This window comes from Pteropus alecto, unplaced genomic scaffold (genome assembly GCF_000325575.1).
Source record: "Pteropus alecto unplaced genomic scaffold, ASM32557v1 scaffold45, whole genome shotgun sequence".
NCBI lineage: Eukaryota > Metazoa > Chordata > Mammalia > Chiroptera > Pteropodidae > Pteropus > Pteropus alecto.
In genome coordinates this window covers 31,383,864-31,409,416 of record NW_006442491.1, presented here as the reverse complement: position 1 = coordinate 31,409,416, position 25,553 = coordinate 31,383,864, and the positions used below count along the sequence as shown (strand labels likewise).

Sequence of the window (25,553 nt, the reverse complement as noted above, 5' to 3'; positions counted from 1 at the left end):
GAACCTCCTGACCCGCTGCAAGATGGCGGAGGGGAGAGTGAGTGGTAGCATAGCAGAAGAGGTCTGCAGTGTTCGGAGGATCCTTGAGAGAACATGTAAATTCACCCAGCAGGATGAACAGCTTGTGCAGAAAAAAATGGAAGCTCTGAAAACCACCCTTCCATGCTCTGGCTTGGGCATCTCAGAGAAAGAGCGAGTACAGATCATCAAAGCCATGAACTTACCTCGTGGCCACTGGTTCAAGTGCCCCAATGGCCACATCTATGCGATTGGCGACTGTGGGGGAGCCATGCAGAGGAGCACGTGTCCTGACTGTAAGGAGGTGATTGGGGGTACAAATCATACTCTGGAAAGGAGCAACCAGCTTGCCTCCGAGATGGATGGAGCCCGGCACGCTGCTTGGTCTGATACGGCCAACAACATGATGAACTTTGAAGAGATACAAAGGATGATGTAGGAAGATGGCACACCGCTGCCTTTTGCCCCAGCCACCTTATGGCTGGAGTCGGCTCCCTGATGAAGGAACCGACGTTGGTTTTTTATTGCCCTTTAGTCTCAGTACCTATTTAAGAATCTACTGTTAAGGCTGGCCTACATTTGTTTCTAGATTGACCCCTGCGCTAGAGTAAGCACTTTACCTCCTCCACCAAGAGCAGAATTAACAGTTCTTTTTTTCCCGCAAGTTAGTGGGCAGACTCCCTGGAGCATGTTTGGGGCACCTACCTAGGGCTACGTAGTGCCATCTCTGGGTCCTGACTTGGTCAGATGTTTTTTCCTGCAGTGCTCCAGGAGCAGAGTGTGAGCTCAGTGGAGCAGACTCATGCTAAGTGCCAGGCCCTAACTTGCAGATTAACTCTCATTCTGATAAAACAGGCTCAGAGTTGTTGTTTATAAACTGCTTATCTTTTTAAGGAGCACAAGAATCCCTCTTGCCCTTCTCCTCGGGCACCCTCACTCCAGGAGATGGAGGCATGTGATGACAAAGACTTCACTGACTGACCCAGTTACATATGAGAAAAGTGTGACTACCCACAGCTGGTGGCTTGTGCAAGAGGCCCTGGCTAACTAAGGAGTGATCCCCACACCCTTTCCTGTGACTTGCACTTTCGGATGCTGGAGGTTTCTTTGCCTACAGTAGGAAAGGTTCAGTAGCAGTGCTGGCTCCCAGGGTCCCTGAATGGAACTAAACTCACATTTGGTACCAGCAGCACACTGTCTATTGCAGCTTTTGCCTGGGCAGGGTTAGCATGCCAGCAGCTTCTGCAGGCCCCAGACCCGTGCCAGAAGCCAGCCCTTCAGGCCCGCTGCCTGCATATATATTCCCTCAGTGTTCCCTAGAACAGACACTTAGGCATCTCAGGTCTTTCTAATGTTGGCAAGAAAAACGTCCCTTTCCTATGTATGCATTTCTTTTTTTGTCTTTACTATGCACTTTAGCCTTTAAAGCCAATTAATAAAAACAGTGATTGAGAAAAATGTCTGTGTTTGTCCTCAACTATTAGAAGCAACTCAGGCAGCTTGAGGATGGGAATGGAGGCACTGTCTTCAAGGCCATTTGTTTATGGTTTGGGTTTTTTATGTAGTTGGTGAGTCATTTTTACTCACGGTAAAAAGGAAGTTTTTTTAACCCGTACAAAAGGGTGTATATTAGAAGTTTCCTTCCCCAAAGGCAACAATAAGCTTCATGAGCCCTCCCAGATATAATCTATGCATGTGCATTATATAGCCCTTAAGAAGAAAGCACACAGTTCTGCATTTGGCTTTTTTAGCCTAGTGACCTAGCTTGGGGATCTTTCTGTAGGACTGTACAAACAGTAAGTCTGAACCACATTCCATCATGCAGGTGTGTCACTATCTATTGAATTAGAACTTTCTGTTGGTAACTGTTACGGGTAGCCTAAATGAAAAGCTTTGCACACACTCTTCAGTATGGAGTATGTGTTACTAGATTACATAATTTTTTAGCTGGGGGCGGGGGGAATCTATGTACTCCCTGAAATTATATGACTTAAACTACAGTTTTCTCAAGGGGTGTCCCCTAGCTTTCATGTAATTCTCAAAGGGACTTGTGATTCAGAAAAAGATAAGAACCACCATTGTACAGGGTAAAAGCTGGGTGGGGTTTTTTGGTTTTTGGGGGGGTTTTTTTGCAACAAGGAACTAATTTATCTGGGGATTCCTTTCCGCTTTGAGCTTCCATCTCTCCAGTAGCACACCATAGTTAAGAGTTAGGGTCTGGCTTTCAGGTAGACCCTGGTTTCAAAAACCTGAATTCCCAACTGTGTAATGGGAAGTTACTCCATCTCTCCAAGCCTCTGTTATCTGCAAAGTGGGGACAACAGTACCTGTCTCACAGGGGTGTAGTGAACGGAATGAGGCAGTGTTCAGTACAGAATGTCTAGTACACCGTTGGTGCTCAATAAATGACAACTTTTAGTTCTAGGACATCAACAGAAGAGAACTAGTAAGAATTCTCTCCACGTCCAGCTTCTCTACAAGCACAAAGATACATTCCAAATAATGTGGCAGTGCCAAGCCTAGCAGACGGAGTAGACTGTGCTACAGAGGGAAGAGACGGGAATAAAATATACAATCAGTTGGTTTCTTCCCCTTCCCCCGAAAATACTTCTTCCATTTGGTATATTCTTTATGTGAAAGCTAATCAGCAGGAGGGGGCCCCGGCTGACTTTTTTTCCTTTTTTTTTTTAATGTACAAATGACAGACTTAAAAAAAATTTTTTTTTTAAATGGAGTGAAGACTAAGCCAGGATGACTTCTCACAAGGACGAGATCTAAGGGCCACCCCATGAACTTCTTCAGGCCACCATGGCTACTTCCTTCTCTTGTACCTATTAAGAAAATCAAGGAGTCAAATATATGGTCATGGAAGAATAGCCTTTGGGTGGTGAGCACCCAAAGCAATATACAGAAATATGTTATAGAGCCACACACCTGAAACTTACCTAGGTTGTTAACCAATGTTAACTCCAATAAATTTTAAAAGTTTTTAAAAACAGCAGACTAAAAGACCAATCTGCAAGACCAGAAAGGAAAGAGAAGCTCCTTTCCCATGAAAGGTTTCTTCTCCAATCCCAAAGTCAACCTCTGGCCCTCCAAAACCATAAACATTACCTGGATTTAGATTTAAAGTTTCCTCCTCGTCTCTGGTGGGGCAAGCCCAACTGTTTCCTTTCTTCAAAGGAGGGGCTGTGGGTGAGAGAAATGAGATGCTGAAACAGTAAACTGTTGGAAAAATGGGCAATGCTTCACCCCCACCTGCCCCAGCTCCCACACGAAGCAGCAGCATCAATGGATGCATCATATTCAGGTCCCAAGGTTTTAAACCTGTGTGTTTCCACATGATGATATGGGTTTGTGGAAGCCCTCCCCTCATGTGTATAATAAAACCACTTGGGAAGTATAGTCTATCCCTACTCCAACACAAGCCCAGGGAACTGGGGAGCAGGGGTGGACAACACATTCCTAAGAGCAAACCAGGATCCTTTGGGGTTATATCACTCTCCTGAGGGAAAGCTCTATTTCTGAACCCAAAATGTGCCATCTCACCGCCAAGATAGGGCCTCGCCACCTCTCTCCTTTTCTCACCCTGGGATTCACAGGCGGGTCGGGGGGTGGCCATAGAAATTCTTGGAATTATATATTATAAAGCTATACGTATATGAGAATTGGGAGTGGGGAAAGAAGAGGATCACAGCTTTCGTCAAAATTCCAAGAGCTCCATGATGACTTAAAACCCCTACCCAGCTCGATACTGTTTCAAGGCCTTCTTGCTCGTGTTGGTGAGTTCTTCATCAAATACAGATTTCTTCACCTGTTTTTGCTTCTTGGCTGTGCACAGAAACAATAGGTTAGATATGTCCTCTTTGGCCCAAGCTCCTAAATCCTCTTAAGCTCAGGGAAATGGTTCTAAGTTCAGTGGATGCTCTGGCCTGATGATTTATTGACATGGAGGTGAGACATTAGATCCTGGCAGAAAAGGAATAATCAGAAGTACCAGGTGTGAAGGAACCACTCCAAAGAATGATTGCAGAGTCCAAAGTGAAATGGACCATTTACATGTGAAATGGATCAAAGACTGTCTTCACTTCATTCTACCCTGACCTGTTCCTCCAAGTCATGGTTGACAAGGACTTAGACTCCAGAGTCACAAAGGCCTGGGTTCAAATCCTAGCTATTCCCACTAACTGCAGGGTCCCTTCACCACATGGATCCAATAAAGGTATAGCTGTACACACTAATACATACTTATTACTCAAAAAAATGTGCGCTATTATCATCATCCCTCCAATTTTCTCCCTGACCACAAGCACAGGTTTTCGGGAGAACATTCCTACCCTCTTCTATGGGCTCACTGTATGCCTACCAGGGCCTCTCGCAGGCTCGTCCTCAGGCATTGCTCTGGCCCGCTTCGCTCTGCGATTCCTCTTCGCCAGCCGCTCAGCAAACATCTGTGCCTTGAGGATTTCAAACTGGGACCTTTCCTCTGCCTAGGGAGAGAATGACACGTGAGTTATGGTAAAGACTAGGCAGCCCTAACCCATTCCTCTGGGCACGGACCCAACGCCAAAGGGGAGGCCACTCACTGTCATCTCCCCCTTTTTCTTGGCATCTTTCATAAACTTCTTCCTTTTTTTCTTTCCTCTTAAGGCCAGGTCAAACTCCTGCAGAGCCTTAGCAACTGGAATGAAAAGAGAGCGTAAGATCTTAGGTACCACTTTATATCTTTTATTAAGCTTACAGTAAGAAGTGCACATATTTTAAATTAGTAAGTAAGAGCTTAGAATGAGAAGCAGCGGTCACTTCCTCTCCTGGTGGTTATCTCCACTTCTTGATTAATCCATTTCAGACATTCATTATCTATCTCCTATTGTGAAAGATGAGTATTTAGTTAACTTATGCCCCCGCACACCTTCCCACATTATAGTTATAATTCTATTTTTAATATAGAAATTTAACAAACATACACCCTAATTGTTTTGTCCCATTATATATAAGCGGTATTTCTTAAATTGCTGGTAGAACCTCTTTGGAGAGTAATTTTGCAATCTGTAACAAAATAATAAATACACATACCCCTGACCTACAATTCTATTTTTAGGAATTTATCCTGTAAATCAAATATACTTGCTTAATTGTGAAAGGACATCTGTACAAAGTTATTCACTATATAACTTGTTTATAATAGCAAAAGATTAGAAACAACCTCATTGTCCCTCAACAGAAGATAAATTAAAGAAATTATAATCTACCCATAGGATGGAAGACCACATGGCCATATTCAAAAAGGAAAGAAAAAAAAGGCAGTGATATATACAACTATATAAAATGATCTCCAAGTCATACAATTAGTTTTTTAAAAAGCAGGGTATAGGACAATGTGAATTCATTTGTTTGTTTTTTTTTTTAAAGGGAGGAAGGGAACATATAAAAATATCTTCTTCACTTGCTTTTTGTTCAATTGTGGCAAAATATATAACATAAAATTTGCCATTTTACCTATTCTTAAGTACAATCAGCAGCATTAATTATATTCACAATATTGAACAACTATCACCATTATCTGTTTCTAAAACTTTTTCATCATCCCCAACAGAAGCTCTGTATCCATTAAGTAGTATTCCCTGCCCTAACCCCTGGTAATCACTATTCTACTTTCTGTTCCTATGAATTTATCTATTCAGAGACCTCATATAAGTGGAATCTTAAATATTTGTCCTTTTGTGTCTGGATTACTTCACTCAGCATGTTTTCACGGTTCATCCTTGCAGCATGCACCAGAACTTCATTATGGCTGAAGAATATTTCATTGTACGTACACATCACGTTTTGTGTCTCCATTCATCTACTGATGGACATGGGCTGCTTTCACCCTTTTTTGGATAATGTTTCAATGAACACTAGCATACAACTATCTATTTGAGTGCCTGTTTCCAATTCTTTTGGGTATTGACCTAAGAGTGGAATTGCTGGGTCCTATGAGTTCTATGTTTAGCTTTTTGAGGAACCTCCCCAACATACTTTTTTCCTTCTTCCTCTCTTCTTTGGTCTGGAACCAGCTCCTCTCAGGCTCGTGGTTTGATGCCTCCTTCCCCTTCTCCAGGAGCCGCTTTGCTGTGTTGATCTGTGGAGACAGCAATAGGGTGCCTGCCATGAAACCTCCATCTGACAATACATAACATGGCAGCTGCAGGAAGCCACTGCCGGCAAATTGTTGGGGCTCTGATGATATGTATGGCAGATACGGCATTTCAGAAGGGCTGAACCAGCAGGGGCTGACGCAGTGTGCTCACTGCGCAGCGCTGCATACAGAGGCCTCCTCATGGCCTCACCTGGGCTTCGGACTGTTGCATCTCTTTTTCCTCTGCCTCTAGTTGGAGAACTGCATACACATCTTTCTCCATTTTCTCAATCTTGTCCCGGAATTTGAGGATGACATCTCGAGGGAAGAGAATCAAAAAAGATTTTAAAATAAGGGTGAATACTCTATTGCTGACGAGAATGATGTAGATATATCTTGTGACAGAGAAAAAAATTTTTTAATGTGTTACTTCTCTGCTTAACAGCCGTACCTCCGCCTCCCCACCCCCACCCCCCAATACACACACAAAAGGTTTCCTGTTGCTCTTAGAATAAATTCCGAACTCCCAAGCATGGCCCCTGCCCACCTCTCTGACCTTCTATCTCATCCTGCTCACCATGCCCTGGGCCCTCCGGCCTTCCTTCCCTTTTTCTCACACACCACATCTGTTCCTGCCTCACAGGCTTTGTCCTGGTTTTCTCTGCTTAGCACGCTCCATCCCCAGACTGCTCATGGCTGCCTCTTCTTGTCATCCAGGACTCATCTCATCTGTTCAGAGGCCTTTCCTGAACAGTTTTCCTAAAGTAGGCACCTCTCCTCCTATAGTTCTTGGTCACATCTTCTGTTAGCTTATTCATTATGTCTTTCTCCTGCCAGAGTATCAGCTATTTTGTGTCCTGCTGTGTCCCCGATATTTATTCTATTCCATTCTACATGTAATACATAGAGAAGATTTATTATAGTCTGCATTTATTCTGTAATAGAATAAATAGCACCGGGCACACAGTAGTACTCAATAATTGCTTGCTGATTGAATAAATGAAATGAAAATGAAACAAATGAAAGAAAAAGACATATATGAATGGAGAAAGTCAGAAAAAGATATGCACCTAGATACTAACAGTGGTTAGTTCCATGACATACAATTATATTTTTGCTCTTATTTTATTTATTAATTTCCAACACTGAACATGTATTATTTTTCTAACTTAGAAAATAACTTTTTAAAAGGGTGTGCTTTATATGACTCCTACAGATGAGAATAAAAGGAATGGAAGATATCCAAAAAGAATGAGTGCTGACCTCCTCCCCACACTGTGCCCCTCAAGGATCAGGGGGCTGGGTGAAGCGGGGAGGGAATTAGTGGGGATTTTACCCCAAGAAGAGTCCTTCTCTTCCCAAAGATTGGAAAATACCTATGAACGAGGCACTTGGGGCACAAGTCTATCATTATTTTGTTTTACACACAGAGAGACTGAAACACGGAGAGGCTGCCCAGGGTCACTTAGCAAAGAAGTGGCAGAGCGGGGTTTCAAATCTGGCTCCTGACTGCAAGGCTCCTGCTCTCATCCATTACTCTCTGCCCCTGCACCATTCCACAGAGATTGATCTTGGATCCCACCCCACCTTCCCAAACAGCCCTAGCTGCTGCAGCGGTGCCTGCTTACCTTGAGGAAGTATCCGGGCCTTCACAGGGGCCTTGGCAGCTTTCACGATCTCCTTCAGCATCTTCCGCTCCTCTTCTCCCACCAGAGAGACGGAGCGCCCAGCCCTGCCGGCACGCGCCGTTCGCCCCACCCGGTGGACGTAATGCTTGATGGTGTTGGGCATCGTGAAGTTGATTACCTGGAAGGTCGAAGCTGAGCATCAGTCAAACCTGGGAGTTGGGGGAAGAGCAGGTAAAAAGACTCCCACCAAAAGTTCAAGGAAGATGGAGCCTGCTCACTGTTTTGACCCCCTCGATGTCAAGTCCACGGGCTGCCACATCTGTGGCCACGAGGATGTCAATCTGTTCATCCTTAAAGCGCCTGGAAAGAATCACAAAGAGATGTTCATTCAGATTCCCAGCCCGATGTTCTGCCAGAGTCTGAGGTGGCAGAAAGAACACAAATCCGTTTGGAGTCAAGCAGCAGGTGCAGCTGTCACAGCAGGGACATATCCTAAATGTTGCCCATTGGCGTTTACACTCCTCCCTCAACAATCCATAAAGGGGAGCAAACATCATTTTGTGTATATCGCCTCAGGCAGTAATTCCTATATGAAAGTCTGGGAACCACAGAGCTAAGCTATCAAAGTAGCACAGGCAAATGCCTTAACATTCAAAACAGCCTTTCTTTAAAAAACGACTCTCGTCTGCGCGCGACAGGGACCGGTGAATTCCAAAGGGTCCCTCCTTGCCTCTCGGCTAATTCCATCCTGTGAGAATTAAACGAGGAATCACATGGAAAAGCACACTGCAAAGGATCTGGCAAAGTAAATGGTCAAGAAACAGTGGCTAACTGTGATTCCAAATCTCGCTCTATCAGACCAGGTTTGTCCACTGCTCTGGAAAAGCTGTAGAGAACAGAATGTATGCTGAGTGTTCCCAAGTCAGAATTTCCAAGCCACTCCGCGGCTCCCACATGCAAGTTCTGGGCACGAGTACCCTCTTCTGCGAGACTGTGAAGTCTGGCTTCTGACTGTACCTGAGATGGGACCTTCCGGGGCTTAGACTAAAACGTTCTCAGTGGGGAACTGTGCTACCTGCGTCCGCTGCTATTGCTCTAACACAACCTCTGGGTGGTTTTTTCCCTCTCTCGAATGAAGAGAGGCCTGTGTGACCTGCCTGTGAAGGTGGGGTGGGAGCCCGGCCCCTACCCCAAACTTTACCGGAGGGCCTCCAGCCGCTGTGTCTGTGACAGGTTGCCATGGAGCTCGCCCACCTGCAGCCCCATGAGCCCCAGGAGGATGTGCATGCGGTGGGCCTGCTTCTTGGTCTGGGTGAACAGCATCACGTGGTCAGTGAAGGTCCTTGTCAACAGAGCTGGCAGGGAGAAAAGAGTGAGCCAACAGCCATTTCCAAAACAGACTCCTTCCTTGCATGAGAAGCGCTGCTGCGTCTGGCGCTGAGAAGACAGGTGAAGTCTCTGCCCGTGAAGCTCATATTCTATGGCGGAGACAGGGAGGCTGACTGACTCCTAACGGTGATAAATGCTGCGAGACTGCAGGGAGGATGGGAAGGTAGCTTCAGGGCTGGCCTCTCTCACAGGCTGAATGACATGGCAGGCTCAACCAGAAGATTTGTGGGGAGATTCCAGGCAGAGGAAAGAGCTTGGTGGGTTTTAGAAAGCAAAGGCCGAGTTTGGCTAGAGCGCCACTGGCCAAAGGCAACAAGGCAGGCAGAAGCCAGTCCCAGAGGGTCTCACAGGACTCGCTAGGGCACCTGGATTTTAGTCTGAAAGCAAAAGAAGAACCCAGAGGGCTTTAAATAAGGAAATAAACGGGGTAAACGGTCGTGTGTAAACAATCGTTTTAAATGATCTGCAGCGTGGAGAATGTATTACCAAGGCACAAGGGTGGAAGGAGCATGGCAAAGCGGCTGCTGTAATAATCTAGGGGAAGGTAGTGGCCTGAACTAAGGGCCAGAGGGGCAGGTGAGTTCAGCAGAACATAAAGAGGACTGGATGGTGGGAGAGAGGTGAGACGATAAAAGAAAGGGAGAAAGGACTCAGCGAAAGTGATGGGGTAGATGAATGGCAGCAGTACACACTGGATTCGGGGAGACCAGATAGAAGAGGCGCCAGGGTGAAACCCAAGGGCTTCAGTGTGGCCCCTAGGAAGCCAAGGGACTCAAGCACCCCACCCTGCCCAGCCCTGCCCTGGGCTTCCTTCCACCTGCCACGATGGCCTCCCGGTCCCCTTCCCGATTCGGCCGGATCCGGATGAACTCCTGCCGCAGGAAGGGGGCCACATCCGTGTTGCTGTTCACAAATATCCGGACAGGGTTCTTCAAAGAAACAGAAGCCAGATCTTTGACCTGCCAGGCACAAAGACAGGCATGCTCATCTGCCTGCCAAGAGGCAAGCTGTGCTGGCCCCAGGCCACCCGCTCTGGCCCAGCCCGGGGTCCTCTGCACTGCCTTCTCCATTCGCCTCGCCGAGGAGAAACTCCACGGCCCACCTCATCTGTCATCGTAGCTGAGAAGAGCATAGTCTGGCGGTGGTGGGAACACATTCGGATGATCTCTTTCATCTGCTCCTCAAAGTATTCGTCCAGCATCCTGGTGAGCAGAGAAGGGAAGGAGTCAAGAGAAAAGCCTAAGCTCACTTCTGTCACAGTGAGGGGCAGAAAACATCAGACAGGCAATGGTTTGATGTTGTCGTAGGTTAGGTTTCAGGCTCATTTATTTATTTTATTAGCATTAATATTGTCATTTTACCCTTTCAACAAGATTCACTAGGAATCATCATTTGGCCACATTCACTTAATCTCTTTTTTTTGGCTGAACTATTTGCAAATGAGTTGCAGACATCATGACACCCTACCCCTGAAATATTTCAGCACATGTTCCCTAAGAAGACCTTCTCCTCCATAACCACAATGTCATTATCACACCCAAGAATTTTAAGTGTTTGACTATCTAAACTACAGTTCATATTCAAATTTTCCTGTCCCCAAAATATCATTTTATAGCTGTCTTTTTATTTTTTTTAGTACAGGAAGCAAAGTTCTTGTGTTGCATTTGGTTGTCGTGTCTCTTTAGTCTCCTTGAATCTAGGAAAGTCCCCTGACCCCTTTCACACTCTGGATTTATCTAATTATTTCCCAGTGACCAGATTTAATAAGTCATTGCTGGGAGAATGTGCAGAGGTACACTTCGCTTTCACTCCATCAGGAGACACAGATCGTCATTTTATTTCAGTACCGCTGATGTGCGTTTGATCACGTGGTTAAAGTGGTGCCTGCCAGCTCTCTCCACTGGTAAAGGAACCTCTTCCTCTTTGTGGGTAATAATAATTGGTGAGACAACTTTGATTCCAGGATTTTTCAACTGACCCAGTCCTGCACACTATTTCTCCATCTAGTTCAGGCTCCAGCTGCGAATCAGGTATTAATTGTTATTATATATTAATATATTAATTGTTATGTCTTCTTAATCTGAAACTTTCATAGCCTTTCCTGGTCTTCTGACACACTGACATGTTTGAAGCATACAATTCCCTTCCCCTTTAAAACCTAAACCAGATCATGTCCCCTTGGCTTAGAATGATCTCCTTTACTTCCTTTGGGCCTCAAGAATGGTTCGTTTGCTCTGGGTGAGTCAGTCAATTGGTTATGCAACACTCACTGAGCACCTGCTAGTGACCTGGCCCTGGGCACTGGGTTGGGGCAGCAAGCGACAGTAAGCCGGGCCATCACAAATATGACATTCCAGGCAAGAGGAGGGACACGACCAACACACCAGCATTCAGGTAACAATGCAGGAGGTCAGGGAGGCATAAGGTAGGAATGGAAGGATGAGGAAGGAGTAGAGGGGAAGGCAGGAACTATTATAGAGAGTGGCTGGCAAAGGCCTCTCAGATAAGTGACAGCTGGAGCAGAAACCCGAGGAGGTAAAGGAAGTCATTTCAAGCTGTGGGAATGGCAAATGGAGAAGCCCCTAACTGGACAAATGCTGACAGGATTCACCAATGGATGTCTTGTGGGGTGTGAAAACGAGGAGATAAGAATGATGCTAAGAATTTTGGCCTGAACAACTGGAAGGAAGGAGCTGCCATTCATTCACTGAGCAGAAAAAGAGCAGGACAATCTGGGCTGAGTATGGGCAAAGGCCCACACGTGAGCAGTTGAACCAGTGAGAGCCGTGTAGAATAATACAGGGTGGCAGGTATTTCAGGCGCACCTGTCAGCCTCATCCAGGATGAGCACCTCGATGCTACTCAGGTGGAAGGAAGGGCAGTTATGGAGGTGATCAATGAGTCGGCCCGGGGTGGCGATGAGTATGTCAGGTGCTGCCCGAAGAGCTGCTTCCTGAGACTTCACATCCAGGCCACCTGCAGAGAAAAGAGCCCACCAGGTGGCCAGTTCAGTCAGTCACCAGGACTAACTGAGCCCTGCCACCTGCCAGGTCTCATGCCAGATGCAGAGGGAACAGCAGAGAATAAAACTGACGAAGGCTTCGCTTGTGGATTTTACAATCTGTTTGGAAAGACAGATTATTTAATTACAACTGTGCTAAGTACAAAAATCAAAAAGATAATGACAAAAATGCACTTCAGAATAGGACAATTCAAGCATCAGAGAACTGAGAGAAGCAGCTGCAAAATTGATGTCTTTCTACATCACTTTTGACTTCCCATTGCACAGGAAGAGTAAAGTGAAAGTTAGATAACCCCATCACATAACATCATCAGAAAAATTCTGCCCCAAAGAATATTCGATTCATTATTCATGCAAAGCGGGAATTATATCCTAAATTTAGTACCCAGAAAACTTTTTTTCCATAATTTTGAGGTTTCATTCTGTAAGACGGGTTAAGTCTCAATCAAACCCTCTCCCCTCCCACCACTAAGTCCTATGAAAACACATCATCCAGTTTTTAAGTGGATTCAGTTGAATGGGCTTTCCTGTCACCCGCCACCCTCAGATGGTGGGGCATATCCATGTTCCACCATGTCATAGTCTCTCAGCGGCTGGCAGCCCTCAGCTAGACACTCACCCACAGCCAGGCAGGTAGTGATGTTGCAGAACTGGGCCAGCTGCTTGGTGACGGAGTGTACCTGGATGCCCAGTTCTCGGGTGGGAACCAGCACCAGCACGCGAGTTACGGGAGCCTGGCGGGGTTTGTAGATTAGACGCTCCAAGACGGGCAGCGCAAAAGCAGCAGTTTTACCTGGAGGCAAGGACAGGGAGAAAGCAAGGAGGAGAACTTCGGTCGCTTCAAGGTCTGGGTTTTCACCTGAGCACAGAAATATGTACGACAGTCATGGGTCACAGGTTGCAGGGGGTCTAGTGAAGGTCATTTTCACTTAAAACTATCAAGGTATCTGTGACCGTGACTTCCTGTCTCTGCCATGATAGGCACCCTTGGTAAGAGTAAAAATTTTATAAAAGGAACGTTCAATGTAACATTCTCTATTAGTGCAGTAATTTATACAGTAAAATTAGTCATGTAATAAAATACTATGCAACCATTTTAAAAGAGTAAAGACCATTTAAAGAAAAAAAATACATACAGTAAGTTTTTAAAAAAGAGTTACTAAACAGAATATGTAGTCTTATTACATTAAAAATTATACTTGTATATTTACCACAGTAGCCTTTTCATAGTCAACCCAAAGGCTGTTCTAAGTTGAACATTCTCCTTCTGCCTCTCCTCTCCCCAAGTCCCTATCCTTTTTACCTGTCCCAGTGGCTGCACAGGCACAGATGTCCTTCCCCAACAGTCCCACAGGTATGCACGCCTTCTGGATGGGGGTAGGCTGCTTGAAGTTCATGGCGGTAATGGCCTGAACACAAAAGAGAGGGTTAGACAGAGAGAGACAGTGTCTCAGCGTGAAACAAACAAAGGTTTCCAAACTAGTGGTAACTACGGAAATCCCTCCCAGTCATCTGATCCATTTTTATTGTGTGTGAGGCCCTGTTCTAGGCAGAGGATACAGCAGTGAAGAAAAGAGATAAAAGCCCTGCCCTCGGGAATCTTACAATCCGGGAGAAAAAAAGAAACCAGAAACAGACACATGTCCTATGGAGACAAATGCTAAGCAGAAAACTACAGCAGTCGAAGCGGCTGGGGAGGGTAGAAGGAGGGAATGAGTGCAATTTACAGTAGGGTGGTCAGGGAAGCTGTCACTGAGCAGGGGATACTGAGTGAAATCCTGGCAGAGGCGAGGAGCAGATTTCTGGAAGAATCTTCCAGATAAGGGGAACGGCAAGTGCAAAGGCCCTGAGGAAGAGGGTGCCTGACCTGTTTCAGGGCCAGCGAGGCCAGTGTGGCCAGAGCAGAATGAGTGCGAAGAGACATCAGCAGAAGGGACCAGAGGGGGCAGGGCTTTACTGAGCAAGATGGAACTTTTTGTTTAAGAGGGTTCTCTGGCAGCTGTGTGGACAACGGAGTTTAGGGGGACAAAGAGCCCAGTTTTGTGGTGACTTCCAAAAGAAGCCGCTACCTTCAGAAGAGGACGAGAAAGGTTCATATCCTGGAATGAAAGGTTTTCATCATACTGGGATGCATCTTCAAAAAACCCTCCTGCTTCCTACACCAGAAAATCAAAAGACAGAATTCAGCAAAAAAGAAAAAAAAAAAAAAAAGGCCCAAGAAAACATATGACCTTGAAATCCTTTTAGGTTGCAAAAACAAGCTGCACACTGTTTTCTAAGCCCATGCTCACCTGTCCTTTCTTCTTCTTCTTCCGTTCCTTTACTTTGAGTGTATCTACGGAGAAAAACATAATCAGGGACCGTACTTATTGAGCATTTACAACCTGCTAGACATTGTCCTACGTGTTTTATGTGAATACCTCACTGAATCCACACAACAACCTGAGGGAGTGACTGTCATTAGCCTCGTTTCAGAGATGAGGTCACTGTGTGGCAGAGCAGGTAAGTAATTCACCTGAAGTCAGACAGGAAGCGAACCCACCGAGTTGCAGAGGCCAGGCTCTCAACCATTATGCTATGAAATGATGCTTTAGCATTCATTTCTGTAAGAAATATCTACGGAGCACCCACTACCTGGTTAGACCTATCACCTCAAATAAATTTTGAGTCACAGAAAGGCTGGCAGCTGTGAGAGGCTGGAAATGAGGAAAAGAGTACAGTCTGCCTGCAAAGTACACCCTGACAAAGTCCCAAGAAAAAAGAAGCTGAAACAGAGTTCAACATGGAGATGTTAGATTTATGCTCTGTTTAAAAGCACATAGGAAATCCTACAGAGTCAAGGACAACATGTTCCAATTTCCTGTTGTCTTTTCTGACGGCGCCACTGCATCATCTACCTGCTTTGGTGAGGATGTTCTCATCAGCTGATGAGTAGTCAGTCTCCGATTCTTCATCTTCTGAGCCTTCCTCGTCTTTCCCTTCAAGGTCTTCCTGCTCCTCTGGTTCAGAACCTTCCTTTGCTTCTTTCTCCTTCTCTGACTTCCCAGACTTGGCTTCTTTATCCTGGAAAGAAAAATTATAAAAAGCAAGGCATCTACCAACTTCAAGAAGCCCCAGAACCTACGAAGAACAGTATTATGTTCTCTAGCCTGGGCAGAACGCTATGTGAATTCTGAGTGAAGCCTGCCTGCACCGGCTGCACTTCGACTCAGGCTTGAAGAGAAATGGTGGAGCAGTGTTGAGAATCAAGCTGTGGGCTTAACTACAAAGAGAAGGAACTGCTTTGCTTTCTCACCTCTGTTTTCCTTTTCTTTCGAACTTTCTCAATCTTCTCATCTAATGTAGTCGCTGCCCTCTGCAGATAAAAATAAAAAGATGAAAAGAATACACATATGGGCAAGAGACAAAGCAAAGTTTCTCTAAGGGCTAGGTCTCAGATGTTAATATAGAAAAAGATTGTCTGTCCAGATTAATCAATCTGTAGGTTATTTACAGCCAAAAAACATTAAAATAAGTGGTCTTTGTGTATAAGCTTTAAATTACCTGGAACCAATAAAAATATCTATATTTTGGAATAGTAAACACCTATTTTGGAAGGTGTTTACTATTCAGAATGATACAATCACCAAGTGATGTCACATTATATGTGAATACTACTTAGAAAAACTCTTAAAACTCTTTCCTTTACCATAATTTAGCTTATTAATAAATGCTGAAATCTGAGCAAATTCAGGTAATGCTGGATAGTGCTAAAACTTTAGAAAGGGTAAAGTAATGGCAAGTCCCCTTTGTGCGTCCTCAAAACACCCTAAATTGCTATGGCACTTACCATGATTATGGGTAACTGTTATCACTTGTCTAGCTATTTTCTATCATGCTAGACTATAAGCTTTATAAGACCAAATCTTTTGTTACATTGGGTCCATATGAATAGAATAGGGGGAAAAAATCCTCTTTTTAACATGACCTTGAAAAGACGTTGTTTTATTTCAATCAGAACAAGTTCCAGCAGGGTCTGAATTAAACTGCTCTGAGCAGGCAATATTTCTCTTTGAAGTGCATGAAACAGAAAACAATTTTCAAGCATTTTCTGGCTTGTTAACCATATTTAAAGAAAAACATGGGATCTTGGCAAACAAGCAGATGACAATGACATCTGTGGCAGCTTTGGCTGTGCTGGGTAGGTACCAGGGACCTTAAACGTGCGGCCATATGAGATTACCTGGCAAATGACAGAATGACAGTATCTGTGGGGAAGAGTCTAGCTATCGAAAATACCACTACCAAGGGTGTTTGCTAGATTGTTCTCTGTTATAAAAGTTTCTTTCTAATATTTGAAACAAGGAGTGAACACTTAAAAAAGAGACCATTTTTAACATAGCTATGTTCATTTTTCTTAAGTCGAGCAATTTATATGTGATGTTTGGTATTCCTAAACCATCGAACCAGTATTATCAGGTTTCCTCTAAGACTTTTTTTCACATTGTAATATCTATAAAATCGAGAAAGGTCTCTCTTATTATATACACTGAAGTTAGTGTGAGTTCACGATCCCCTCATCCAGGAAAAGCTATCATAGACATTTTAATGAAGGAATAAAATATTTCTGATACTTCTAAATATCATCTTTAGATCAATGAATGTGTTTGTAACTAAAGTCCACAATGAAACCATTTTGCAACATTTTATACTTGTTTAGTTTTAATCAAGACTGTGGGGTATTTGTGACCACTCCTCCCTATCCCATCAAAACTATACCACATAATTCCCAAAGAGTTCCAGTATCTGCCGAATGTAAGCAGATGGCAAAAGGCAGTGAGGTCAGGATTAGACCCCATAATCCATTGTCCAACCTTAAAAGCCCAAGGCCTGGAACTGCCTATCATTGTCAGTCTCACCTTCTTCTTGAGCTGGCTCATGACATCAGCCATGGCCCAGCTGCCATCGTACATCCCCTCCTTCTCAGTGAAAAGAAAGTCAGGGTTGAAATCGGCACTACGGGTCTTCTGCAAGGCTTTCTGCTTTCTGCCCAGCACGATGGGCCCCTGAGAAGAGGGAGAAGAAGGGTGACTATGGAACTAAGACGGAAGAACACCAGAAAAGGAAGAAGAAAATGAGGGTACCGAATAAATGAGAAATCTACACGGCAAAAATTGACAGAAGACAAGAAGAAACTGACCAACCTACATTTGTTATGGGAAATTTTAACATACCGCTCTCAGTAACTGATAGATTAAGCAGACAAAAAGAGTAAGTCTGTAGGAAATTTGAATGGCACAATTAATAGGCTTCATTCCGATGAACATATAAAGAACACTGCACCTACCATTAAAAAAATGAACATTCTTTCTGAGTATACATGAAATAATTGCAAAAGCTGATCACGCAGTGGGGTCTTTAATCAAATCTTCAATAAGTTTCAAGACAAATCAATATTTTTCTTGAAATATACACTCTGTTCTCTGACCACAATTCAATTAAGTTAGAAATCAATAACAAAAGGATAACTTTTAAAACCTATACATTTGAAAATTGGAAAGAAAGGAGAACTGATTGGCTGAACTATGGCTTCAGGAGAATAAGTTGAGAAGAAAAAACCCTGAGAACTAAGAAGTGCTATGCTGACTTTTTCCCCCTCTACTTGAGTTAAACAACCTTATAAGGATTCTGATCCTAAACTTACTTCATTATTAGTAATGATTAAGTATCATTTCTCGGGTACCTAGTTTAACTATTGATACTTGTATAAGCACTTCATACTTGAAGTTTTGCATTATCATTTGCCATATTTGCGTCAGTCCTTTATTTATGTTTTTTCATTCAAGAACTTAAAAGATCATTCTGGCTGCTAAGTGGAGAATACACTAAAGAGGGCCAAAAGAAAGAGTTAGAGACCAGGTATGTTAGTACTGCAGGTATCAAGGCACAAGATGGCAGTGGCCTGGACTAAGATGGAAGCAGTGTGGATGGAGAGAGGGGCAGAAGCTTAAGAGAGATTCCTGACCTAGCCTTCAGAACATTGGAAGGAAGTAAGGAGAAAGAAGCTGTCAAGGATGACTCCGAGCATTCTGGCTTGAGATGGAAGCAAGTTATGGGACATCCTAATGAAGTGTCAGTCGTCAGGTGAAGTCATGGAGAGGAAAACATCCTGGCTGGATCTTTGAAGGGTGAGCACCTTTTTCGTGACACTAATCCCTTTTTAATTGCTATGCTGCTTAATGTCTGTCCCCCACCTTCCATCCCAACATAAGCTTCAGGAGAGTAGTGTCCTTGCCCAGACTGTTCACTGCTATGTCTCGAATGCTTACTACTAGCTGTAGCACATGTAAGTATTGAATAAATACTGGCATAACGAACAAATGGATAACCAAGGTTCTTTAAGCAGGAACCAGGACCGGCTTCACCTCTGGAACTTTATGCCACAGGACCTGGATTAAGTATCATCTCAGTGACTGGACAGAGCTCACCAAGACGAAACGGAATGGCACCGGCACTGAGCGGAAAAGCTAGGGGCGAGCAAACTGAGGAAGATCTTGGGGTCCCGGTGAGAGGCTCTTCTAGGGACACAAGCCAGCCTGGCTCTGGGATGCTGAGGATTTGAGGGCAGGGGCGGAGGAATCTCGGGGATGGGAAGCAGTCAAGGAAACCCGACTGCCCGCCGCTGTGCCCCGACCCCAGATCCGCTCATACCTCCTCCTCGTCTCCGGAGTCAGACTCGGGCTCCACTGGCACCTCGTCATCTTCGCCTATAGTTCCGATTAAACCCAGCTCCTCAAGCATGTTGCCGGAGCAGTCACTTCCGGAAATCAGCACCGTGCGCAGGCCAACCTTGCTTTTCCGAGACGCTCTCGTCGTCACTGCTGACATCACTTCCGTTTTGCGGAAGCCCCGGCAGAGCAACTGCGCCCGAACTCTTCGAGTGCGCATGCGGCAACGTGGGGCGTGGCTTCGTGAGCCGAAGTCAAGGGGCGGGGATTTGTTTTAGTCAAATTCTATTGTCTGGCGTTCAGAAAGCAGTGCAACGTTGGAGGATGTTTGCGAGTTGTGAAGAAGTCTAAAGAGGTGCGTGGATAAGCTCTGTCTGTGTATATTTAGGTACAAGAAATTGTGGAAGACAACGCAATAAACGGTTAGCAATGGTTGTCTCTGAGGGGTAGAACAAGTGATTTTTATTTTCTTAGATTTTTTTTCCCCACAGTAAACATTTATTTTCATAAAAAATTTAAATTTGTATAAAAATTAAACAAAAATGAGAATACCTAACACTATGGAACATTTACCATGTGCCAAGAACTAATGTAGGTTCTTTTACATGTATTAAGTAATTTAATCCTCACAACAGCCAAGGCAGAAGGTACCATTACTATCATTTTATAAAGGAGGAAACTGAGGCACAGAGGGGTCCTAAGGTCATAGAGCCAGTTAATAACAGAGCCAAGATTATAACCCAGGCCATGGCTCCAGGGTCCTTAGGAAAGTAGGTCTTAGGCTTGCCAAGAACTTTTCTTCTCATTTCTGCTTACGGAAATACTACTTACTCTTAAATGCAGCCCTTGATTACTTCCTCTAGGCAACTTTTCCTAAACAACACCTCCTACATGAAGCCCCCCTAGATTGCCCATCTTCCTTCATTGCTCCTCCATATCAACACTTTTACTTGCAGCAGAGTTGTAGTTGTACCACAAAAGTAAGTTCAGTTTTTTTTTTTTTAAAGAACCATTTTAAAATATACAATTCAGTGGCATTAATTACATTCACAATGTTGTGCAATCGTCACTGCTCTATGTTTACAAAACTTTTTAATGGGCTCAAAGAGAAACTGTACTGGTTAAGGAATAACTCCCCATTTTCTCACCCCAGTCTTTGGTAAGTTCTTATCTACTTAACTGTCTCTATTAATTTGCCTATTTTAGACATTTCATATAAGTTGAAATATACAATGTTTGTCCTTTTGTGTCTGGCTTATTTCACTTAGCACAGTGTTTTCAAAGTTCATCCATGTGGTAACATGTATGAGAACTTCATTATCCATTCTTTTGTTGATGAACACGGGCTGTTTCCCACCTTTTGGCTATTGTGAATAATGCTGCAACGAACATTGGCATACAAGGATATATTTGAGTCCCTGTTTTCATTTCGTTTGGGTATATACCTAAGAGTGAAATTGCTGGGGAATATGAAAATTCTATTGTTTCGCTTTTTGAGAAACCACCAAACTGTTTTCCACTGTGATTGCACCATTTTACATTCCCGCTAGTAGTGTATGAAGATTCCAGTTTTTCCACATCCTCGCTGATACCTCTTATTTTCCATCTTGTTTTTTTTTTTTTTTAATTATAGCCTGAGACCTCTTTTAATGGCAGCTATGGTGGTGGCCAGTTTCATACCCTGGCATCAGATGCAGCCTTGCGAATGAAGAACACCTACTGCCACTTCATTGAGTATTATTTCCTAGACCAGGATTTCTTTACCTCTGGTGCTACCACCTAGTTCAAGTCACTCTCTTCTCTCAACTGGACATCTGCAATAACTCTACCCTTGCCTCTCTTCAATCCATTCTCCACACAACATAGAGAGCTTTTAAAAACCCAAATCGTGTTGCCTTGGTCCCCTGCCGAAACATTAGAATACACTTAGAATAAAATCCTGACTCCTTCATGTTGGCAACATGTTCTGGTCCCTCCCTACTCCAATAGCTTCTGCAACTACTGTCCCCCTTGTTTCCTACACTCCAGCCATACTGGCTTCTTCCTATTACATGAGATGATCTCCTACCTTAAGACCTTTGCACTGACTGTTCTCTCTGCCTGGAATGCTGTTCTCTCCACTCAATTCATGTCTGGCTCTTTCCCATCCTCAGGTTTCAGCTCAGATGGCACCTCTTTGGAGAATCCTCTGACCACCCTATAAACTGGCAGTGCCCATCCTGCAGTCACTATCTCATTCTGCTTTTATTTCCGTTATAGCACTCTTTGAAAACATTATATTTCTTTATTTGGTGAACTTGTTTATAGTCTGACTCGATGTGAGCTCCAGGAAGGTGAAGGCCATGTCTATCTTTTTCACTGCTATATTCCTACTGCTTGGCACGTAGTAGGCATTAGTAAACACTAAGTGAATAAACGAGTGAACGTCCTTATGTGTTTTTTAAATTGTTTTCAGATGTATATCAAGTCCATATGTCAGTGTTTGCTCAATTCAAATAGATCTCATATCAGCTCTGACTCCCTCCATCCTTACCTGAGCCCTGGAGGGCAGGAACCATGTCCAACTCACCCTTGGAGCAGTACTGTAAGTGCACTATCTATAGTGAAAGACCAGCACTTAAAAATTTCAATCCATTGCAGACTGGCACTTTTGTAAAATATAGTAAAATTGTGGTGATTTCAGTTTGCTAGAAAACTTTCTGAAAGCTTATTCTCAATTTCTGTAGTAATATTGTCCTAAGCAGGTAATAAACAGTTTACACATGGGCACCAGTTGCAGTCCACATATAGTTAAAGGGTCTTCTACACTTCAGAGTCATAAAGGATTCTCCTAGGAGTTCTTTCGGTATTTTTATGGTTTCCTTCTTTTCATTTAAATTCTTGATCTAGTTGGAATTTTTCCAGGTATGAGATATGAAGTATGGATTTAACTTTGTTTTTTTATTTCACAGAGGCTACATAGTTGTCTCAAACCATTTATTGAATGAAATCCATCTTATCTTCGGCGATTTGATATACTCATTTATTGAATACTAAGTGCCAACATGTGTTTTTTTGAATTTTTCTTGTCTTCCACTGATTTGTGGAATTAGACACTAGTACCTAACAATTTTAATTAGCAAGGCTTTATAATACGTTTACTACTTGATCGGGCATGTTCAGTAATGTTTTATGTTCATTTTTCCATAAGAATTTTAGACATGGCTCATCTAATTCCAAAACAAAATCCTGTTTATGTTTCTGCTGGGCTCTCCTCATATGTCTGTCTTAATGATGCAGAGTCTTGCTAGGCAAGAACATAGCTTATATTTCTATTTGTTCGAGGCTTTCTGTGTCCTTCTGTAGAATTAAAGTTTTTTCTTCAAGTAGATTGTACATTGTTATTATAAAGTTTATGCTTATGAAGTTTTTATGGCTTTGCAAATGGGGTCTTCCATTATATCTTCTAAATGTTGTCACCCTAATATTCTGAAATAGCCTTAGGAGAGCAGTCTGTCTCAAATAATCTTGAGAATTACTCATCTAAACTAGCAAGTAGTTCTCAACCTTGTTTTCCCTTGCAACACATGGTATAGGTAACTTTGACATGCACCAATCAATCCAACAGGGACTCAGCAGTTGATGGAAATTTATGTGTACCAGGCACTGTGTTATGGACGGGAGCCACCAGAGTGACCAGGATAGCCTGTGTGTCTGCCCTCATGGAAATTGATCGCATAGTCCTAGCCAAACAAAGCAAACTCAGTAAATAATTGAATATAAAGATGCAAAGTTGTGCTAAGGGGCTGTGAGAACAGAGATAATTCATCAGGTATTAACATCCATTAACATCCACACCTAAGGCTTCAGTGACCTCTCAGATGATACTCACACCTGTGTCTCTATCCTTGCCTTTCCTCTGAGCTCCAAACCTGCCATTTCCACTCCCCCATCAGGAGGTAGAGTCTAATTCCCCTGCCCTTGGATCTGGACAGGCTGTGTCTTGCTTGTAGCCAATGAACTACAGTAGATGTGGCTCTAGGTGACGTCCAAGACTAAGTCACGTAAAGCAGTTCAGTGTGACTCTGCCTTGCTCTCTGGGATACTTACTCTTGAAGCCTTCAGCTGCCATTCCAAGGCAGCTTAAGTATTATTTAACTATTCTGATTCACAGTTAGAGGGCCCCCCAAGGCTGCCATGCTGTGAGGAAGCTCAAAGTAGTCCATGCATAGACCATGTTGATAGGCCCGAAGGCTTCATGAAGAGAGAGCATCCCAGTCAGTGCCCAGGTGCTTTATCTGCCAGTGGTCCAGCTCTACATTCTAGAGACCCCAGATTAGAAAGACCTAGCCAAACTCTTTCCAGGTTCCTGACTCACATATCTATGACATTATAAAATGATTGCTGTTCTTTTAAGCCACGAAATTTGGGAGTGATTTTTTTTTTTTTGTAGCGATAGTAACTGGAACCTGGACCATGTGCTGTCCTGCCACAGCGTTTTGTACATTCTTTCCCCCTACTTGGAACACTTCCTACACCCTTTTGCCTGGTTACCACCTTCAGACCCTTTGGATCTTTGATAAACTACAATGCTTCAGGTTGCTCTGTCCCTAAACCCTGAAACTAGGGTTTCATAAAACCCCGTAACACTCACTGTGTGCCTTTCCTTCCTGTAGTTATCACAGTTGCATTTGGAGATTGTCTTTCTTTAGGAAGAAGATGGAAGAAACTGCCTATTAAGTTAGTTACATTAAATTCTGTGTATTCCTTCCCAGAAGATAAGTTATATGTATTTGTAATTAGGAATGAGAACATGCAAAGCTCATAAAAGCCCTGTGAGAGGTTGATTTTTATCTAAAAATTATGCTTGTTATTTAATGTATCTATTAAAAAGTAGAAAAAGAAATGAGCTATCAGCCCACGAAAAGACATGGAAGAAGCTTAAATGCATATTATTAAGTGAAAGAAGCCAATCTGAAAAGACTACATACTGCCCCATTCTACAGATATGAGGTTCTGGAAAAGGCAAAACTATGGAGATAATAAGATCAGTGGTTGGGGGAGGGAGAACAGTGCTGTAGGGATGATCACCCCAGAATGACAGGTGATCAGTCACTGATAGGAACAGACAGTTGCATGGGTTGCGCAGAGCATCACACTTAGGATAGCACAACGCTAAAGAGAGTACTAGCACTCTTCATATGGGGAATATGAGACAGGGCATCAAGCTCTAGGAATTCTCATGACCCCTGGGTAAGACAGGAAATTGTTGTTCCTATTTAACTAAGGAGATAAACAGAAGCCCGGCTATTTTGAGATCCAAGTCATAGAATAAAATCCAAAGTCTGGATTAGAAAAAAAATAGAGGAATTTCGCTACCTCCCGATGTAGGGAATAAGGGAAGAAAGACTGGACATCATAGGCCCATCACTTGAGTCTCCATGGGTGGTAGTAAAATGGGGCAGGACACCTCTTTTTACCTTTAATCCTTTGAAGAGAATCTCTTCAAAACAGGGCCCCAGTTTTGGATTTAGGCAAACCTTTCCATGTCTGCTCCTTTACTCGAATGAGTGTGTGATCCAGACTGCTCGGAGGTTAGAAAAAAAATCATCTTCATCAGAGGGCTGGACAATATCTGAATGTTGCTTACTACTGTCTTGGGCTAAGACACCAAAACAGTGAAAGTCCCTTGTATTTGGTTTCCTGAAATTCAGTTTTCTTATATTTTCAAGAAGCAAAGTAAGGAAGCTTGGTCCAGAGGAGTCCTTTGTGGCTGGGGCAGGGTCCCAAAGCATTGTTTGGAGAGGTACCTTCAGTCACAGCATTTCATAATATAAACTTATGCAAATTAAACTATTTCCTTAGAAAGCTTGAGCAATAAATTGAGAGAGATTGAGAGACAGGCAGAGAGAGAAAATAAACTTCAAACAGTGGGGAAGCAGTTCCAGTGTGAGCAGGCGAGAAAGGAGGCCAGGCATCTTGCTGCCTTTTAACTCTAAGAGTTACTGATTTTATTTTTTGTGTGTTTACGTCCACTAAAACCTAAGCTCCATGAGGGCAGGGATTTTTGTCTCTTCCACCACCGTATGAGCTCTTGGAGTAGTACTTAGCACGTAGCAGGTGTTTAGTAAACATTTACGGAAGAAGGAATTGAAAGAAGGAGTAAAAAGAGGAACCGAGGCAGGAGAAGGACGGAGGGGAAAACCAGAAAAACGGACAGAGAGAAGAAAGAAAAAAGGCCTAGCCCCTCTTCCCGCGGGCCCCACACCTCCCAGCCGAACTACAACTCCCAGCATGCCCGAGGGCCCAGGGCAGGCCTAGGCTCAAGTGGGACCAGGCCCCAGCCTGCTAGGTTCCCGGCACGCCTTGCGAGCGCAGGCGCTGCTGTAGCGCCTGCTGGGACTTGTAGTCCAGGGTGGGGTCGGGGGCTGGGGCGGGGCATGGAGGCTGGCGGGGGCTGGGGGCGGGCACAGGCCCCTCCCCCGTCACTTCCTGCGGGGCTGCGGGCGCCAGAGCGGCTCTTCAGCGTTTGCGCCGGCGGCGGCCGCGTCAGATTCGGCTCCGTCTTCCTCTGACCCCCGGCCCGGCGGCGCCCGCCTTCTTTGAGGCCACTCCGCCTCTTCCCTCCCGCCGTCCCTTCCCCCTCTCCCTTCTTCCTTCCCCTCTCCGCCGCCGCCCAGGGCCGCCGG

The 25,553-nt window shown here is 44.1% G+C and overlaps 3 protein-coding genes across 9 annotated transcripts in view; 2 read left to right on the top strand and 1 right to left on the bottom strand.

Moving 5' to 3' along the window:
• The window catches only part of ZNFX1 (zinc finger NFX1-type containing 1), a 23,323-nt gene extending 21,847 nt beyond the window's left edge, over nt 1-1,476 (top strand). For 2 of the 3 annotated variants that reach the window (XM_025039777.1, XM_025039776.1), the window contains one exon: nt 1-457. This exon is cut by the window's left edge and continues 2,033 nt beyond it. In XM_025039777.1, coding sequence (XP_024895545.1) covers nt 1-457 — 457 coding nt within the window. The other variant, XM_025039778.1, reaches the window with a different exon arrangement.
• Nucleotides 1,477-2,409: 933 nt separating this feature from the next.
• DDX27 (DEAD-box helicase 27) lies at nt 2,410-19,120 on the bottom strand. The gene is made up of 21 exons (XM_006921901.3): nt 18,869-19,120; nt 17,077-17,223; nt 15,474-15,533; nt 15,076-15,241; nt 14,470-14,513; nt 14,248-14,334; nt 13,482-13,587; nt 12,798-12,971; nt 11,982-12,132; nt 10,259-10,358; nt 9,974-10,115; nt 8,969-9,122; nt 8,046-8,127; nt 7,768-7,945; nt 6,351-6,457; nt 6,040-6,142; nt 4,605-4,699; nt 4,385-4,508; nt 3,762-3,849; nt 3,133-3,207; nt 2,410-2,849 (listed from the first exon to the last, which is right to left on the bottom strand). The coding sequence occupies exons 1-21, from the start codon at nt 19,103-19,105 to the stop codon at nt 2,831-2,833; spliced, it is 2,439 nt and encodes an 812-aa protein (XP_006921963.2). The 5' UTR covers nt 19,106-19,120; the 3' UTR covers nt 2,410-2,830.
• A 2-nt stretch (nt 19,121-19,122) lies between these two features.
• The window catches only part of STAU1 (staufen double-stranded RNA binding protein 1), a 51,666-nt gene continuing 45,235 nt past the window's right edge, over nt 19,123-25,553 (top strand). For 4 of the 5 annotated variants that reach the window (XM_015597226.2, XM_025039782.1, XM_025039779.1 and 1 more), the window contains exon 1: nt 19,123-19,240. The gene's annotated coding sequence lies outside the window, so the exon portion shown is untranslated. The remainder of the gene's footprint in view (nt 19,241-25,553) is intronic. The other variant, XM_025039784.1, reaches the window with a different exon arrangement.